At 54.7% G+C, this 16,880-nt stretch overlaps 1 protein-coding gene across 3 annotated transcripts; it reads left to right on the forward strand.

The window, feature by feature from the left end:
- Positions 1-428: 428 nt before the first annotated feature.
- NCKIPSD (NCK interacting protein with SH3 domain) lies at positions 429-15,327 on the forward strand. Of its 3 annotated transcripts, none has more exons than XM_007119519.4 (13): positions 429-682; positions 3,244-3,353; positions 3,580-3,784; positions 3,957-4,047; positions 4,295-4,785; positions 6,012-6,182; positions 6,326-6,412; positions 6,501-6,639; positions 6,722-6,802; positions 7,002-7,130; positions 7,239-7,331; positions 7,451-7,623; positions 10,173-15,326. In XM_007119519.4, the coding sequence occupies exons 1-13, from the start codon at positions 512-514 to the stop codon at positions 10,374-10,376; spliced, it is 2,145 nt and encodes a 714-aa protein (XP_007119581.1). In that variant the 5' UTR covers positions 429-511; the 3' UTR covers positions 10,377-15,326. The 3 variants fall into 3 exon arrangements, with proteins under 3 accessions (XP_007119581.1, XP_007119582.1, XP_007119583.1); XM_007119520.4 differs by having other exon boundaries at positions 3,580-3,706; XM_007119521.4 differs by lacking the exon at positions 6,722-6,802 and having other exon boundaries at positions 10,173-15,327.
- The last annotated feature ends 1,553 nt before the right edge of the window (positions 15,328-16,880 follow it).

Consider the following 16,880-nt stretch of genomic DNA (forward strand, 5'->3'; position numbering starts at 1 on the left):
CACGGGGTCGCTGTCCTTATGTTAGTAGGTCAGGTCCCACTCCCCTGGGGTAGCAAGGACGCATGGGACTGTCAGCACAGGACAGAGGCTCTGTCTTTGGGCTGCGGGCGGAGCGCTCCTTCGGAAAGTAGGATGGGCCGCAGCACTAGGGCTTGGGCGGGTAAAGGGAGTGGAGGGCCGGGCGGGAAAGCTGGGTCTGGGGCTCTAGGGAGGGTGCTGGGGCGGGGAGTCGGGAGCTTGGAGACGCAGAAGTCCACTGAAGGGGCAGAAAGGGCAGCGGATTCTCGGGGGCCCGCGCCGGGCCGCGCAACCTGTGGACACTAGGGGGCGCCGCGCTTCTGCGCAGGAGCCGACACATCCCGGGGCGTGGCTGCGGCGGGCGGGCTGGGCGCGCGCGCGCGCGCACGCGCCGTGTGTCACGGGGCAGGGCGAGCGCGGTGGGGCGCTCCCGGCCTCGCGTCCTGGTTCCTCAGACCCTGCTGTCTCTCCTGCCCCGGCCCGGCTCACCCTCATGTACCGCGCGCTGTACGCTTTCCGCTCGGCGGAGCCCAACGCGCTGGCGTTCGCCGCGGGCGAGACCTTCCTTGTTCTGGAGCGCAGCAGCGCGCACTGGTGGCTGGCGGCGCGGGCGCGCAGTGGCGAGACGGGCTACGTGCCGCCCGCCTACCTGCGCCGCCTGCAGGTGAGTGTGCCCCTCCCCGGCCCGGCCTCAGCCGTCCCTAGACTGAGCTCCAACATAGGCTCGCAGGACAGACCCCGGCACCCCAGGCCCGCCGGGACCTCCAGCAGGTAAGGAGTTTGAGAACCTGACCGTGAAACCCCAGGAGGACAGGGACCCTAAGAGCCCGCGCCTCCCCCCAAGACCAGGGCCTTGACAGCCAACTCTGAGGACTCAGATCTACCAAAAGCCCAACTCTGGGACTGAGACTCCTCGGGATCCCAGAGCCATTGGGCCCCAACATCTGAACCCCCATCCGAATAGAATTCAAGAGTCAGTCCTGAGATTACAGCATACCAAATTCTGAGCAGTTCCCCAGATCATTGAGACCCCAGAATTAATTGGCCCCTTCCCTGGATCACCAGGATCCCACACTTTTGCCTCCTTTTCCTCAGCTTCCACCACTGAGACCCGGGCAACCCTGGACACTGCCTGTTTCCCCACCATCTTCCATGCCTTCACACCCCCTCCCGCATTTGGACCTGAGAGCCATGGACACCCCCCTCCCCTAAATGACGCCCCAAGCCCTGAGACCTAAGTATCTTTTACTCTCCTGTACTCAGTCACCCCCTAAGCCCTTCCTAAGACACCTTCGTCAGTTCACTTTGAACCAGGGATCCCAGGCCCTGCCGACACTCCCTGGCCAACTCTCCCTAACCTCTTTCACAAGCCTCAGGCCCTGACTTTTCAGACTTCCTTTCTCTGAAGATGAGCGAGCTCCATCCCTCCTTGGCCCCCAGCCTGGGGTGGGGGCTGCTCCCATTGCGAGGAAGTGAGACCTCCCCATGGCGTCCCCTGGTCTGGCTTTGGCCCCATTTCCTTCCAGTGGAGTCTGCAGCCCCAGTTCCTGTTTCCCCAAGAATAGTCCTGGTATGGGGGCTGGGATGTGTTGTCTCCAGCCGGTCTATTCTGATCACAGGGGGAAGGAGGGCCTGGAGCCTCCAGGTCTGCCCTGTGCCAGACACCCCCGCCCCATCCTAGTCCATAGCCTTTAGGAAACATCCTGTCCCAGCCCAGTTCAGGACAGAAATAACAGGATAAATTTGGAGATGTCATCTGGTCTTACCAGAGGGGATGGGCCCTGGTTCCTAAACCCTTGGCCTCATGGCATCTAGGAGTGTCTGGGTAAGAGTGAGAGCCCTGGACGCCAGGGCTGCTGGGTCCGTCCAGGGTGAGCATGTCAGACCCAGCCTCTCTGGAGCTGGGAGCTTGTTGGAGGCCTCCGAGGAAAGTCCTGCCTCTTTTCCCGATGGCCCAAGAGACCCCTCCCCTGCCTGGGCCACTGGGGCTGGGTGTTTGGGGAGGGCAGAGAGGCTACCATCTTGTCTATCTGTTGGTTTCTTGCTGCATATCTCCCTCTGCCTTCGTGTCCGTGGCTCTCTCTGTATCTCAGTGTCATTCTGACTCTCCGCTTGTGTGTGTTTCTTACTCCAACTCTCTTCCCTTCTCTGTCTCCAAATCTCAATTTCTTTCTGCGTTGTCTCCCTATCCCTCTCTCTCACCCCCTCCCTCCCTCTCTCTCTGCATCTTTCTCGCTTTCTGTGTATCATCTGTCTTTCTCTGTTCCCCTTTCTGTCTGCTGTCCCTGCACTCTGACATGCCCCGTGCTACCTGGAGGGCTTTGTTGACCTCTGAGTCCATCTGTCTGTCCCCATCAGAGAAGCTTCTCAAACCCACTCTGGTGTGATGTCACCTTAGTTCTGAGGCTCCTATGCCTGATAGACCATGTGTGCCAGGGGCAGCGAAGGGTGGGAGTGGCTGGTCCCACAGCTGCCACCCCCTACTCTGTACCCCCTGCCAGCCAGGCTGGGTAGATTGGACCCCTGAGTTGCTGCGGATGGCAACACAGAATCTGGGGCAGGGGCCAGGTCCTGCGCTCGTGTCTGTCTTTTGCCGCAGACACGGAACTGCTGCTTCCCAGTGCAGGTCTGGAGGATTCCTGGCACAGCTTGAGGGGATGGGGGCTGGCAGCAGGGGTGGAGAGAGGAGATCCCTTTGACCTGTCCTCAGCTACCAGGGCCTGCAGAAGGCTCTCTGAGGACAGGACCGTTCTGGAGTGTGACCTTGGTTTTGTGAAGGATCAGCAAGATCCAGAGTGATTTGTTAAGACTTCCAGACACTAGAGGCTCCCTGCTTGGCATCTCAGCCTGGGATCTGAGCCAAGCCTGGGGATAGACTAAGTGCGTACTCCTGGTCTCAAACCGAGGGTCTGTGGGCTGTGGTTTTGCTCTAGACCCCAGGTTTTCGGCGACATCTCAGCTGAGAGCCTCACTGTGAGGTAAAATCCTGAGCGGGGCCCCAATATATAAAGCAGCAGCATGGGCCCTCCCCGTGGCCCAGCTCCCTGAGTGACGCAGTTTGAGAAGCCCATTTCATATTCTAGTTCAGCTTGCTGTGTTCACATCTGGCATTACAGGCTTTAGCTGTAGTGGTCCTTTGTCTACGCCGGGCTCCATCCTGGGCTGGCTCTGGGCTCAGTACCTCACTTGGCCCCCAGGCCTAACTGCCCACCCCTGCCCCCACAGGGCCTGGAGCAGGATGTCCTCCAAGCCATTGACAGGGCTATTGAGGCTGTGCACAACGCAGCCATGCGGGATGGTGGCAAGTACAGCCTGGAGCAGCGCGGGATCCTCCAGTGAGTGGGGCGGGAGAACCTCCCAGTAAGCACCGTGGGGTGGGGTCCTTCAGTGAGTACTGGGAACGCCAGAGAGCAGTATTGGTAGTGCAGAGTGGGGTGGAGCATGAGGGCGGTGGGAGGTTGGGGACCCTGGGCTAGGGTGGGCCGCATCCCACGAGGAGCATGTGAGGACTTCGGGAGTCGTAAGGTAACTCCCCCAATAACCTCCCTGTCCCTCCCTCAGGAAGCTGATCCACCACCGGAAAGAGACCCTGTCCCGCAGAGGTCCCTCAGCCCCCAACCCTGCAGCTATGACCCCGTCCACCAGTGACCACCACCTGGATGCTGCTGCTGCCAGGCAGCCCAATGGGGTGTGTAGAGCTGGGTTCGAGCGGCAGCACAGCCTGCCCAATTCTGAGTATCTTGGGGCAGATGGAGGCCTCTACCAGGTACATGGTGAGAACATCCTGGGGAAGGGAGGTGGGTGGAGCTTAAGGCTTTGTCCAGAGGCTCTAGGGGTCCACTGGGGTCAGCGATGCTGCCCGGAACCATAGTCCTGCCCATGCCAAGCTCAGGGCACTAGCCAGGTCATACCCTCAGATCCCACTTCTGTCCTCCCAGATCCCACCACAGCCTCGCCGAGCAGCACCCGCCACGCCACCCCCACCCGTGAAGCGCCGAGACCGCGAGGCCCTAGTGGCCTCGGGGAGTGGTGAGAAGGCGGGGTTGGGGGACTGGGGGGTCACCCTGTGCTTGGAACCATAGGCATTGTTACTCTGCCTATGTCAGGGAACTGGGGGCTCCAGGCTTGGGGGGAAGGGGCAATTGGGGGTTCTGGGCTTGGTGGGAGGGTCTGGCATAGGAGCTAGGCCCTGTACTGGGGGGCGGGGGCTCTGGGCTTGGAGGAGTTGGGGCCCCCAGGGGGCTGCCCTAGCACAGCATCCCCTCTCTGCCCACAGGCGGCCGCAACACCACGCCCTCTGGGGGCAGTTCTGTGTTCAGCGGCTCCTCTGTCAGCAGCACCTCCCTTGACACGCTCTATACTGGCTCCAGCTCATCGGAGCCAGGCCCCAGCTGCTCACCCACGCCCCCACCTGTGCCCCGCCGAGGCACGCATACCACTGTGTCCCAAGCTCAGCCCCCTCCCTCCAAGGTGCCAAACTCGGAGCCCCCTACAGAGGAGGTAGCAGTTGATACAGCCCCAGCCCCTGATGAGCTGGAAGCCCTGGGTGCGCTGAGCCTGGGGACCACAGAAGAGAAGGCGCTGGCTGAGACTGCTGTGCCCAGGACCATCGGGGCAGAGCTGATGGAGCTCGTGCGGAGGAACACCGGCCTGAGCCACGAGCTGTGCCGAGTGGCCATTGGCGTCGTGGTGGGTCACATCCAGGCCTCCGTGCCGGCCAGCTCACCTATCATGGAGCAGGTCCTCCTCTCACTGGTAGAGGGCAAGGTGAGGGTGGGCAACAGGGCCAGGGGCCTCCCCATCCTGGGGCCGCCCTGCAGCCTCTGCCCCTTCCCCACCCTCACACTGTGTCCAGCCTTTACCTGACAGGTCTTTGTTGAGCTCTAGCTCTTGGCTTCCTTGTGCTGGGTGCTGGGGACATTTGGGCTGATCCCTGAAGGAGAAAGGGAGGAAGAGTATTCCAGGCAGAGGCTCAGGCTGGACGAGGGCCATGAGTCAGGACCGAGCTTGGCTCACAGGAAGAAGTGGAACAAGGCCAGCATGGCTGGAACACAGGGAGTGAGGGAGGGAGCAAATGGTGTGGTTGGAGTTGAGACCTGGGGCAGGTGACAGATGAGACAGCCGTGGGTGGCCAGGAGTTCTCTCAGGCTGCAGGGAAGGAATGGACATAAGGCATGAGAGAGTGCAGTGCCATGCTGGCCTTGGCAGTGGAGAGCAATGGGTGCTTCGAGAGCTATGATGGAGGCCTGAGTGCTGACTGAAATGTGAATGAGGTGTGTGTGCGTCATGGGCGGGTGGGATCCTTTGCCAAGGTTGGGGCACTGGTCAGGGAGCAGGATTGGGGGGCATGAGCCCAGTCTACACGGTGGGGGCCAGATGGGCCAGAGGTCTCTCCTTAGGGCTCCATGGCTCCTGCAGCTCTGGTTTGGGGTGTGGGGAGCAGTGAGTCAATGGGCTTGCCTGTGCTGGGACACTGGATCAAGAGGAACACGGAGGTGGGTAGATGACAGGCCTGTCCCACTTTGTGTAGAATCAGGGGGTGGAGTCTCAGTCACATTCAGGCGGTGAGGAGTTGGTGGCCTTCCTCATGGAGGATGTTTATCCAGGTCTGGGACAGGAGGCAAGTTGTTGGAAAACACCTCACAGATGTGTCTCATGCAGAATCCTGTCCCAGATGGTTGTTAAGACTTGGGGGCAGTGGAATTACTTGGGGAGGGGGTATAGAACTGGGTCAGTGCCCTTGGCGGCCTCGATGTTGGGGGATGGGCTGTGGGAGCAGCGGGGAGGAGGGAAGAGAACCGGGGGCTGGTCCCCTCACCCTTCCTGGGACAACGCTGGCTCCAGGCAGCTCTGGTAGGTGAGGCTGGAGCCCCCTGCCTGACACTGGCCTGGAACTCATGCCATGACCTCAGGATCTAGGTTGAACTCCAGGCCTTGTGGGCCTCTTGGAGATGGTGAGGGGCAAGTGTGCTGAGCCGGACCTCTTCCTCCAGGACCTGAGCACTGCCCTGCCCTCAGGGCAGGTCTGCCATGACCAGCAGCGGCTGGAGGTGATCTTTGCGGACCTGGCCCGGCGGAAGGATGACGCCCAGCAGCGCAGCTGGGCCCTGTATGAGGACGAGGGTGTCATCCGCTGCTACCTGGAGGAGCTGCTGCACATTCTGGTGTGGGCTGGGGGCCCCCAGGTGTCCCCCACCCCTGCCCCATCCCTCCCCAGTGCTCGGGAGTCTCCCCTACTCGTCCTCAGCTCACTCACATGTGGCCACCTCACACTGAGTGACTCCATCACACTTCGTCCTCCCCACAGACGGATGCAGACCCTGAAGTTTGCAAGAAAATGTGCAAGAGGAATGAGTTCGAGTCTGTCCTGGCCTTGGTGGCCTATTACCAAATGGTGTGTGGGAAACAGAGGGGAGGGGGCACAGAGGGACCTGGGTAGAGGTGGGGGTTCCGGGCACTGAGCACACAGGGTCCCTTGCCAGGAGCACCGGGTGTCACTGCGGCTGCTACTCCTCAAGTGCTTCGGCGCCATGTGCAGCCTGGACGCAGCCATCATCTCCACACTAGTGTCATCTGTGCTGCCTGTGGAGCTGGCGCGGGACATGCAGACAGACACGCAGGGTGAGTGAGGGGCAGCTTCCTGCCAGCTGGGGAGGTTCCCGCCATCTGGGGGTCTCTGACCGCCTGCTTTGCTCCCCCGCAGACCATCAGAAACTCTGTTACTCCGCCCTCATTCTGGCCATGGTCTTCTCCATGGGGGAGGCAGTGCCCTATGCACACTATGGTAAGAAGGCAGGTCACTGACCAGCGGACCACAGGGAGCCCACAGCCCGCTGGAGGTGGGGCCCACGGCCCAAGGGGCTGGGCACCCACTGACCGTAGTCTGACTGAATGTCCCCAGGGCTCACAGAAACCCAGGGAGGCTGGGCGGTGTGGGGGGTGTGATGGGGGGCGCTGCAGACTTCCACGTGCCCCTCTCCCAGAGCACCTGGGCACACCCTTCGCCCAGTTCCTGCTGAGCATCGTTGAGGATGGGCTGCCCTTGGACACCACCGAGCAACTGCCGGATCTCTGCATGAATCTACTTCTGGCTCTCAATTTGCACCTGCCAGGTGGGGGCAGGGCCTGATGGGGGTGGCTGACTTGCCGTAGGGGGGAGGAGGGGGGCTCTCCAGGCTTAACACCTGTGTGCTGTTGTCTACCCCCGTGTCCTTCCTCAGCCCCTGACCAGAACTTCATCATGGCCGCCCTGAGCAAACACGCCAATGTCAAGATCTTCTCCGAGAAGCTACTGTTGCTCCTGAACAGAGGGGGTGAGGGCCCAGGAATCTGTGTGGGGCCCCTTCGATGTCCTATGACTCCATGACCCCTGTAACTCACTGGGGTGACTCTGGGCCCCCTGCCCTGACCCCCTCTTCCCCCTGCTTTCTAGATGACCCCGTGCGCATCTTTAAGCATGAACCTCAGCCGCCACACTCCGTCCTCAAGTTCCTGCAGGACGTGTTCGCCAGCCCCGCCACAGCTGCCATCTTCTACCACACGGATATGATGGCGCTCATCGACATCACCGTGCGGCACATTGCAGACCTGTCGCCTGGAGATAAGGTGCCTGGGGATGGCAGCTGTGTGGAAACTAACAAAAGGGGGGGACCTGACACTGAATGGAGACTAGGGCGAGGGGCACTGCTGGAGCCGGGTAAGTGTGGGAGGCCGCTCAACCATGACAGGTGTGCCAAGACCCAAGGGAGCCCGCCATGAGGTGATAGGGGGTGGGCTGTCTGAAGAAAGCAGGAGTGGAGGGAGTGGTGGGAGGTGAGGAGGGAGAAGTAGAGTTTACACAAAGCCTTGGAGGCTGCGGCGGGAGGTTGTCACCTCTTCTCAGGGCCAGGGGAAGTGATCCGATTACCATCCTGAATGAAACGGAGACTGTGAAAGCACAGCAGAAGCGGGAGGCCGGTGAGGAGGCGGCTGCAGCCGTCCACGTGGCACGGATAGGGTGGGAGAGGAGGTCAGGCCGGGGTGTGTTAGAGGTGGGTTGGCACGGCTTGCTGCTGGATTGGTCTGGAGCAACCAGGTGGATGAAGTGCTGATTGCTCAGGAGGGGAAGAACTTTTGAATAGAGTTGTGTTTTGATGTGTCAAGACTGAGAAGATACCTGTTGGACATCCAGGTACAGAGGACGTCAGGGAGACACTGGGGTGTGAGTTGGGACTGGAAAGAGACACTTTGGAGTTGGCTGTGCATAGATGTGCTGGGAAGCCTGTGACAGTGCGGTCACCTAGGGTGTGGGATGGATGGGACAGAGGAAAGCGCAGGCCTCAGCCCAGGGCACAGTCGGGGCACGTAGGGAGACACCCAGGAGGATAACCAGGAGAGCAGGAGCCCAAAGCCACGTGTACGGAGGAGGAGGGGGATGAGCCGTCTCCACAGTTAGGGGCCCGAGTGAGATGAGGCCTGAGAATGAGCCATGGGATTCGCCACATGGAGATGAAGCGTGATTCACAAGCAGCATCCGTGGAGTGGAGGGAAGAGAGTCCGAGTGGGAAGTTGAAGAGAGGATTTGAAGTTGGAGGGGAGTGGAAAGGGGGAAGGTGAGAGCAGTGAATGGAGGCAACCTTTGTGTGTTTTTAAGCGAAGGGGAGCAGCAAAAGGTGGGGGAATCACTGGAGGGAGACATGGGGTCAGGGAAAATCTTTTAAAGGTGGGAGATGCTGGTGCAAGTCTGAGCCAGAGGGAATGATCCAGCAAGCCAATCATGGAGAAACGGCTGATGTGTTGGGAGAGTCAGCCACTGTGGGTGTCAGGTAGGTCAGGCAGCGGGGGAGGGTCCAGGCCCCCATGGGGGGATGGCCTCTGGCAGGAGCCAGGGCAGTTCATTCACTGGGGACAGGTGAGGTGTGGGTGCCGGGGGAAGACCAGGCGTTTCTGAAAGTTTGCTTGTTTTCTGCATGAAGCACAAAGCCAACTGATCAGGCAGTTTAGGTTTGGAAAATGGAGAGAAGGTGGGCAGTGGTCCTTTCAGGAGCAGTGAATGTGGCAGAGGAGAGTGGCAGGGGTGCCAGGCAGTGAGGTTTGGGGTGGGGAATGCCGTTCAAGCCTGCGCAAGACTCTGTAATTGTCTGCTGCTTAGCTACTAGGATTTGATTGGCAGGTGCTTTTTGGTCTGACCAAGGTTGGGAGTTAGCAGGGTGATGCTGCCTCAAGCAGGTTTGAGAATTGACTCCTCTAATCAGAGGTAAAGAGAAAAATGAGGGATGGTGAGGGGGGCAAATGGAGGAAAAAGTGCTGGCGGCAGGTCAATGGATCAGGGTCTCAGTGAGGATAAGGAGCAACTGGGGTGTCAGATGGGAGTGGTTCTTGGAGCCGTTAAAGCCAGAGGTGCTGGGAGGGTGGGTTGGCGGGGGGTGTGGGAGATGGATTCACGGCACACGTAGGAGGTAAGACGGCCGGGTCTTACTGCGACAGATTGTATTCGGGGTGTGGGGAGAAAGGAACCGGAGGGGACACGTGCGGTTTTGGCTTGAGCACTTGAATGGACAACAGTGCTCTTTATTAAAATAAAGAACACAAGAAAGCCTTCAGCTTTGGGAAGATGGGGAAGATCACGAGTGTGATGGTTGTTATGTGAGTTTGAGTTCTCTGTGAGATAAGCAGGAGGTGACAAGTGGGCAGTTGGATTTTCTCATCTGCAGCTCACCGGAGAGTCTCTGCAAGAGGTTTGAGTGGGGGGTCACTATTTGAAGCTGTGGGTGTGAATGAGATCTTCCAGGGTGAGAGGATAGGGTGAGAATCAAAGGGCCTCCAACAGACAGACAGCAGCCCCACAGGGGCCCAGCATTACAGGAGGGATGGGGGCTCACTGCTTCCCCTCGCCACCTCTCTGAGGCAGGACTTCCCTGGGCCGGCCGCATTCTGGGACTGTGTGTGTCTCAGATGATTCATTTATTCACTTACTTATTCAATGACTATCAAAGGCCAGTCCTGTGCCAGGTCCACTCTGGGTGCTGGGGATGCAACCCTGATCTTCAGTGGTGTGAGGTGGTCCACAGCCCTGGGGTCCGTGTGGCTTCCAGGAGGTAGTAGTGGCCTGTCCCTGTCTGGTGGCAGTCTCAGTGCCTCCCTGGGGTCCCTGAGCTTGCCTGCTCTCCCCACAGCTTCGCATGGAGTACCTCTCCCTGATGCACGCTGTGGTCCGCTCCACACCCTACCTACAGCACCGCCACCGGCTCCCTGACCTGCAGGCCACACTGCGACGCATCCTAACCGAGGAGGAAGCCTCGCCCCAGTGCCAGATGGACCGCATGATTGTCCAAGAGATGTGCAAGGAATTCCCGGTGCTGGGCGAGGCCCCCAGTTAGCACCTTCTTTTCCTCCCTTCCCTGCAGCCCAGGGTAGGGTGCAGGGGACTCGGAGTCTTGGCCCTAAGAATGTTTTGCACTGACAGTGTGAGGGGAGGTGACGGTGGAAGGGACCTAAGCAGGGGCCCCCACCTGAAATAGAGCTAATGAGAGGGGCCAAGCACAGGATTAGGGACCACGCGCTGGGAGCTATGCTGGGGCAGCGGGAGTGTGAACTGAAGCCGCCCCATCTCCCGCTGGGCTGCCTCTTCAGCATGCCTCCCCACCCCACACACATGCACACTCAGCGTCCTGCTGCTGCTCCAGGCTGGGCCAGAGCCCTCATCCCCCGCGCCCACCTGGTCTGTGTCCTGGGCTTCAGCAAGCCGTGTCCCTGGAGTGAGAGGAGGCACCTTCCGCCAGCTCCGTTCTTTGCCTTAGCTTCGCAGTGAGTGCTGCTCATGTGCTCTGTCCCCCCAGCCGCCACCCCGTGGGAGTCTCTGCCCCTCACTCCAACCCCCAGAGGTCTTGGCCAAGCTGCTTCTTTGAAAGCAGAGTCTTAGAGACAGGCCATCCACCCTGGAGCCTCACAGAATGAGGTGATGGCACTGATAAAGCCAACGACAGAATCTATTTTCTCTGTAAAAACGTAGACCGAAAAGCCATGTGTATTTTCCTGTGTGCTGCAGCTCAGCTTGGAAATAAATCACAGGCACCTGGAAACAGGCTTCCCTGTATGATCCTGAGTGGTGGTGGGAGAGGATGGTCAGGGGTGCTGGGGCCTCAGGACCTCGTCACTAGCTTGCCCTGTCCTCTCCAGCCTGAGGAGGTGATGGTCCCTGACAGGCCTCTCCATCGAGGTCCCTTGAGCCCTGTTCCAGCCTCTCTTCCCTGGGTTCCCACTTCTCCTGGGCCACGGCCACAGCCACTGAGAGCCCCATGGTCCATTTGCAGGTGACTGCCCCTCCAGGCTTCACTTACATCTTTCTTTGCCTTGAATGCCATCTCCGTCTCCCCTGTTGAAACCCTATATCCTTTACACCTGTTCTCAAATGAAGCCTCTCCTACCCAAGCCCTGGCCTCCCTGAACTCCTAGGCCTGCCCAGCTGTTTCCCTTCCTTATTTGTCTTCCACTGGATCCAGCGAGGTTCCCTCAATTTGCAACCTTAGCGGAGATTTGGTAATTACGGTAGGACAAAAAGAATATCTCAACAAGTGTGGGGTTAGTTGTGCACTACTGTTTGAGGGGAGTCAGAGGCCAACGTTGGGCAAAAAACTTTTTCCTTGTGGGCTCCCCAGTTAACGAAGGCTGTCACCGTAAGTTGGGAAAGAGAGTCAGAACCTGTAGGCAGGCACCAGGCAGCAGTGGTTTCCATCAGTTCTCTTCATTTTGTTACACAAGATGATTCTCATCAGATTCCACACATCCAGAATCACTGACACTGTGACTTCTGGCCACGACTTTTCCCTTCTTAGTGGGGTGCTGAAGGCAGAGGGGTGTTACTCTCCCAGCAGAACAGAATACGGCAAGAAGCCCAGCAAGGCCAGTCTCGGGGTGGGGTCCCAGGGAAACAGGTCCATGGGAGCAAAGCACAGGAGGCCAGCAGGGAGATGTCCTTCCTGACCTGTTGACTCTTCCAGAAGTTTAAGTGCACAGGCTCACCTGGACCTGAGGAGGAGCTGACACAGTTGTCTGCAGGAAAGCTCTGTGTGGTACAACCTGGTCACTTCATCCTGGAGGCCTCTGCCTCCCTTCCACAGACGGAATCAACAACGCTGACTTCCAGGTACAGCTCCTTTCTCATTGGAGTGCTGAAGGTGGAGAACCATGGTTCTCCTCCTGAGAGCGAGTAACTCACTGATAAGCACAGGTCCTCAGGAAGCTGAGGCAGGAACATTCGATAGCCTCTGTGCCTTGCTCTGTTTGCTGTTAGGCTGCACACACTGACCTCGTGGGAAAAGCAGGGCCGTGCTGTGCCATCTGTCCTAGTGCTGGCCCCCGTGAGAAACAAAGTGCAGCCCCGTGGCTGGACGATCAGAGCCCCTGCCCACTTCTGCGTGATTGTCCAAGGGACCCTTGCATGTGTTTGTAAGGAGACACTCAGAGGAGCCAGGACTTCAGGACCGTCAATAAACACATTGATGGTGTCTCACCGCACAGAATTAAAACTACCAAGGACAATGACTAGCCAGAGAATTCCTCAGGGAAGGAACTGTCTGAGAGAATACCTCTGACTGCTTGAAAGGATGGTAGACGTGGATGTGGTTAGGCAGGGGAAAGGGCAAAGAGAGGGAGAACTAAGGCACTCAAAGAAAGGGGAGTGATAGGGTGGGGCTGAGGAAAACTCAAAGTTTGAGGGGCAGTGAGGGCTGGGCATTTGGGCCAACCTCTGGGCTAGAAGTGGGTCCCTACAGATGTGGCACCACGTCTGTGGGACATGACTGAGGACAACATGCTACACGTGCATAAGGCAACTCCAGGGTAAGGGGTTGGGTGAAGACCACCTGCCTGCTCAGTCTCCAAAAGATACAGACTGAGGCTCCAAGTATGTGAGGATAAGCTTTTCTTTTTTTCTCTTATTTAATGGAAGAATAACATACTTTGAAAACTACAGTATGCAAAGAGTACAGCTTAATGAATTATGACAGAAGATGCTAATATAGTCACCACCCAGTTCCCACCACCAGTTCCCAAAGCCCACTGTGCACCCCTCTCAATCACCAACTCTTTCCTTCTCCCCAGACGTCTTCCCTAGAGGTAATTACTGATAAATTTTGCCTGTTTTTGAACTTTATATAAATAGAATCATACAGACACTGGCTTCTTCACTCACCAAGTTTTTGAGGTTTGTCTATGTCATAGTATGTGGTTGCAGTTTGTTCATTCCCAGTGTCATGTGGGTTACACCCTCATTTATGTATCCACAGTTAACGACTGTGGATAAATTTCAGTTTCCAATTTTTGTCTATTACGAATCATGCTGTCAGGAGCACTGTCGTACATGTCTTCTTGTTGCTCATATGCCTTGCACCGGGAGGTATATCCTCAAGAGTGGAATTGCAGGGTCACAGGCAGAAACTGCCAAATAGTTTCCCAAAGTAGTTGTACCAGTGTACTCTCCTCCACTGGTGCCTGAGTTCCAACTGCTCTATATCTTTCCCCAAACCTGGTATTGTCAGTCATTTTCATTTTAGTCATTCTGGTACAGTACAGTAGTATTTACTTTTACACTTGCGTTTCCCTGACGACTAAAGAGGTTGAGCACCTTTTCATTAGTTTACTGGCTATTTGGATCTTCTCTTGTGAAGCACCTGTTCACATCTCTTGCACATTCATCGACTGGGTTGTCTATCTTTTGTTGGTTTGTAGTATGTATTCAGGACATGAGTCCTTGGGTTGTATATCTTACAGTATCTTCTCCCATTCTTAACATCTTTTGATGAAAGGAAGTTCTTAATTGTAATGTAATCCAATTTTTCAGTATTTTCCTTTATGATTAGTACATTTTGTATCCTATTTAAAAAATATATATTTGCTTGAAGTCATGAAGAACTTCTGTGTTCTCTTCTAAAAGCTGTATTGTTTTTCCTTTCATATTCACATGTCAAATCTGGAATTGATTATGAAGGTAGTATGAAGTAGGGGTCTCATTTAATTTTTTTCTGCATGGATGTCCAGTTGATCCAGCACCATTTATTGGAAAGCCCATCCTTTGTGTTGGCTCTCAAGAGCCACGCTTGTCAAAATTCAAGTCTCCACACATCTTTAGGCCCCTCTCTGGATTTTGTTCCATTCCTCTGTGTATTCCTGCACCAGCACCATACAGTCTTGGTTTCTGTAGCTGTAGCTTTCTTGATTTCCTATAGACGAAGCTGTTCTCCTACTTGGGTTTTCTTTGGACTGTCTTGGGTATTCCTGGCCTTCATACGTTTTAGAATCCAGTGTGTCAGTTTACACACATACATACACACACACACACACACACACACACACACACACACTACACAGTATCTTCTGGGATTTCTATCGGAGTTGCATTGAATCCATTCTTTGGGAAGAATTAGCATGTGTGCAATACAGGCATACCTCATTTTGTTGCACTTCACAGATAAACTGCATCTGTTACAAATTGAAAGGTGTTGAAGGTTTGTGGCAAACCCGGTGTCAAGCAAGTCTAATTGTTGCCAATTTTCGAACAGCATTTGCTCACTTCATGTCTCTGTGTCACATTTTGGTAATTCTCATAATATTTCAGACTATCATTGTTATATTTGTTATGATGATCTGTGATCAGTGATCTTTAATGTTGTTTTTTTTTTTTTTTTGGCCACGCCATGCAGCATGTGGGATCTTAGTTCCCCCACCAGGGCTCGAACCCATACCCCCTGCAGTGGAAGTGCTGAGTCCTAACCACTGGACCACCAGGGAATTCCCTGGTGTTACTTTTCAAAAAGATTACAACTTGCTGAAGGCTCAGGTGATGGTTAGCATTTTTTAACAATAAGGTATTTTTTTTTAAATTTTGTGCTCCCCCCACCTTTTTAGGTTTTGATTTTCTCTTTTTTAAAAAAATATTTATTTATTTATTTGGTTGCACTGGGTCTTAGTTGCGGCAGGTGGGCTCCTTAGTTGTGGCTCATGGGCTCCTTAATTGCTGCAGGCAGCCTCCTTAGTTGTGGCATGCGAACTCTTAGTTGCCGCACGCCTGTGGGATCTAGTTCCCTGGCCAGGGATCGACCCCCGGCCCCCCTGCATTGGGAGCGTGGAGTCTTAACCACTGCACCGCCAGGGAAGTCCCAGCAATAAGATTTTGTGGGTTTTTTAAAAATAAATTTATTTATTTATTTATTTTTGGCTGTGTTGGGTCTTTGTTTCTGTGCGGGGGCTTTCTCTAGTTGTGGCGAGCAGGGGCCACTCTTCATCGCGGTGCGCGGGCCTCTCACTGTTGCGGCCTCTCGTTGCGGAGCACAGGCTCCAAACGCGCAGGCTCAGTAGTTGTGGCTCACGGGCCTAGTTGCTCCGTGGCATGTGGGATCTTCCCAGACCAGGGCTTGAACCCATGTCCCCTGCATTGGCAGGCAGATTCTCAACCACTGCGCCACCAGGGAAGCCCAATAAGGTATTTTTAAGGTATGTACATTTTTTTTAGGCATAATGCTATTATTGCACACTTAATAGACTCTAGTCTAAACATAATTTTTATATGCCCTGGGAAACCAGAAAATTTGTGTAACTCACTTTATTGTGATATTTGCTTTATTGCGGTGGTCTGAAATTGAACCCACAATATCTCCAAGGTATGCCTGTGTTGAATCTTTCAGTCTTTGAACATAGTTTTCCACTCCGTATGTCTTTATTTCTCTCAGTAATGTTTTTTTTTTCCAGTGTTTCTTGAGATATAATTGACATATAGCACTATATAGATTTAAGGTATACAGCCTAATGATTTGACTTACATACATCATGAAATGATTATCACAGTGTTTAGTGTCAATAATGTTTTATTGTGTGTGTGTGTGTGTGTGTGTGAAGAGTCATGGCACATATTTCATTATATTTATTCCAGCATTTTACGTTACATGATGCTACTGTAAATCACATCATGAAAAAAATTTTCTCACTTGTTGATATATAGAAATTACAACTAATTTTTATATATTGACCTTGCATCCAATGACTGCTAAACTCTAACAACTTAACTCTAAGTTCTTTTGGATTTTTTACATACACATTCCTGTTGCCTGTGAATAAGTGTTCTTTTTTCCTTTCCAATCCTTGTACCTTTTTACTGTTTTTCTTGCCTTACTGTGCTGGCGAAGCCCTCCGATATAATATTAAGGCTTGTTGTCAAGAATGTGAAATGTTTTTCTCTAGCAATGCTCTGCTGCTCCAGAGGTGAGGAATTCACAAGTAGTCTATTTTTTTTTTCACAATTCACAACATTTTTTTCAAGTTAATACATTTCATTCAGTAATCAGCCATATTATCCTTGGCACCATAATGACCCCTTAATCACAAGAGAAACAGAGGGAAAGACTGAGATTTATGTGTAGAAGTTGATCTCCACCAAAACTAATTCATAGTCCATCATCTTTCATGGTTGTGCTTTTACTTGAGGCCTCTTTTTTGGGGCGAGGGGGCTGTTTCTCATAAGTGTTTGCTTGAAACAACATGACCTACATGGAAGGAAAATAAGGTCTAGTCCCTAGTGAACAAGCAGGGGGTCCTCCAGGAAAGGAGCCCTAAAGGCTGCTTGAGGTGACAGTAACCCTCCTGCCCCAACCAGTCAGTAGTAAGGTATAACCAGGTGAATGAGAGAGGTAGTAACTAGCTGGAGAACCCATGGTCTAGACTCTCTAGAACAGGAATGGCTGAGTCAGTCAGAACTGGAGGGAGACATCTACAGTGTCTGGAAAAAGTGACCAAGAATAGGAAAGTGTGAAAAAGATACAGGTTTCCCACCAGGGGACCCACAGAAAGATGGTAGTACCAGTCAAGGGCAGTCCTGTGCTTTTCTCTGACAC

This window comes from Physeter macrocephalus, unplaced genomic scaffold (genome assembly GCF_002837175.3).
Source record: "Physeter macrocephalus isolate SW-GA unplaced genomic scaffold, ASM283717v5 random_470, whole genome shotgun sequence".
NCBI classification, from domain to species: domain Eukaryota; kingdom Metazoa; phylum Chordata; class Mammalia; order Artiodactyla; family Physeteridae; genus Physeter; species Physeter macrocephalus.

What these genes read in the sequence shown, in the direction of transcription:
- NCKIPSD (XM_007119519.4), top strand. Translation starts at nt 512, where the DNA reads ATGTACCGCGCGCTGTACGCTTTCCGCTCGGCGGAGCCCAACGCGCTG. An exon ending in CCTACCTGCGCCGCCTGCAG is followed by an intron (nt 683 to 3,243) that starts GTGAGTGTGCCC and finishes CTGCCCCCACAG; the next exon opens with GGCCTGGAGCAGGATGTCCT. An exon ending in TGGTGGCCTATTACCAAATG is followed by an intron (nt 6,413 to 6,500) that starts GTGTGTGGGAAA and finishes GTCCCTTGCCAG; the next exon opens with GAGCACCGGGTGTCACTGCG.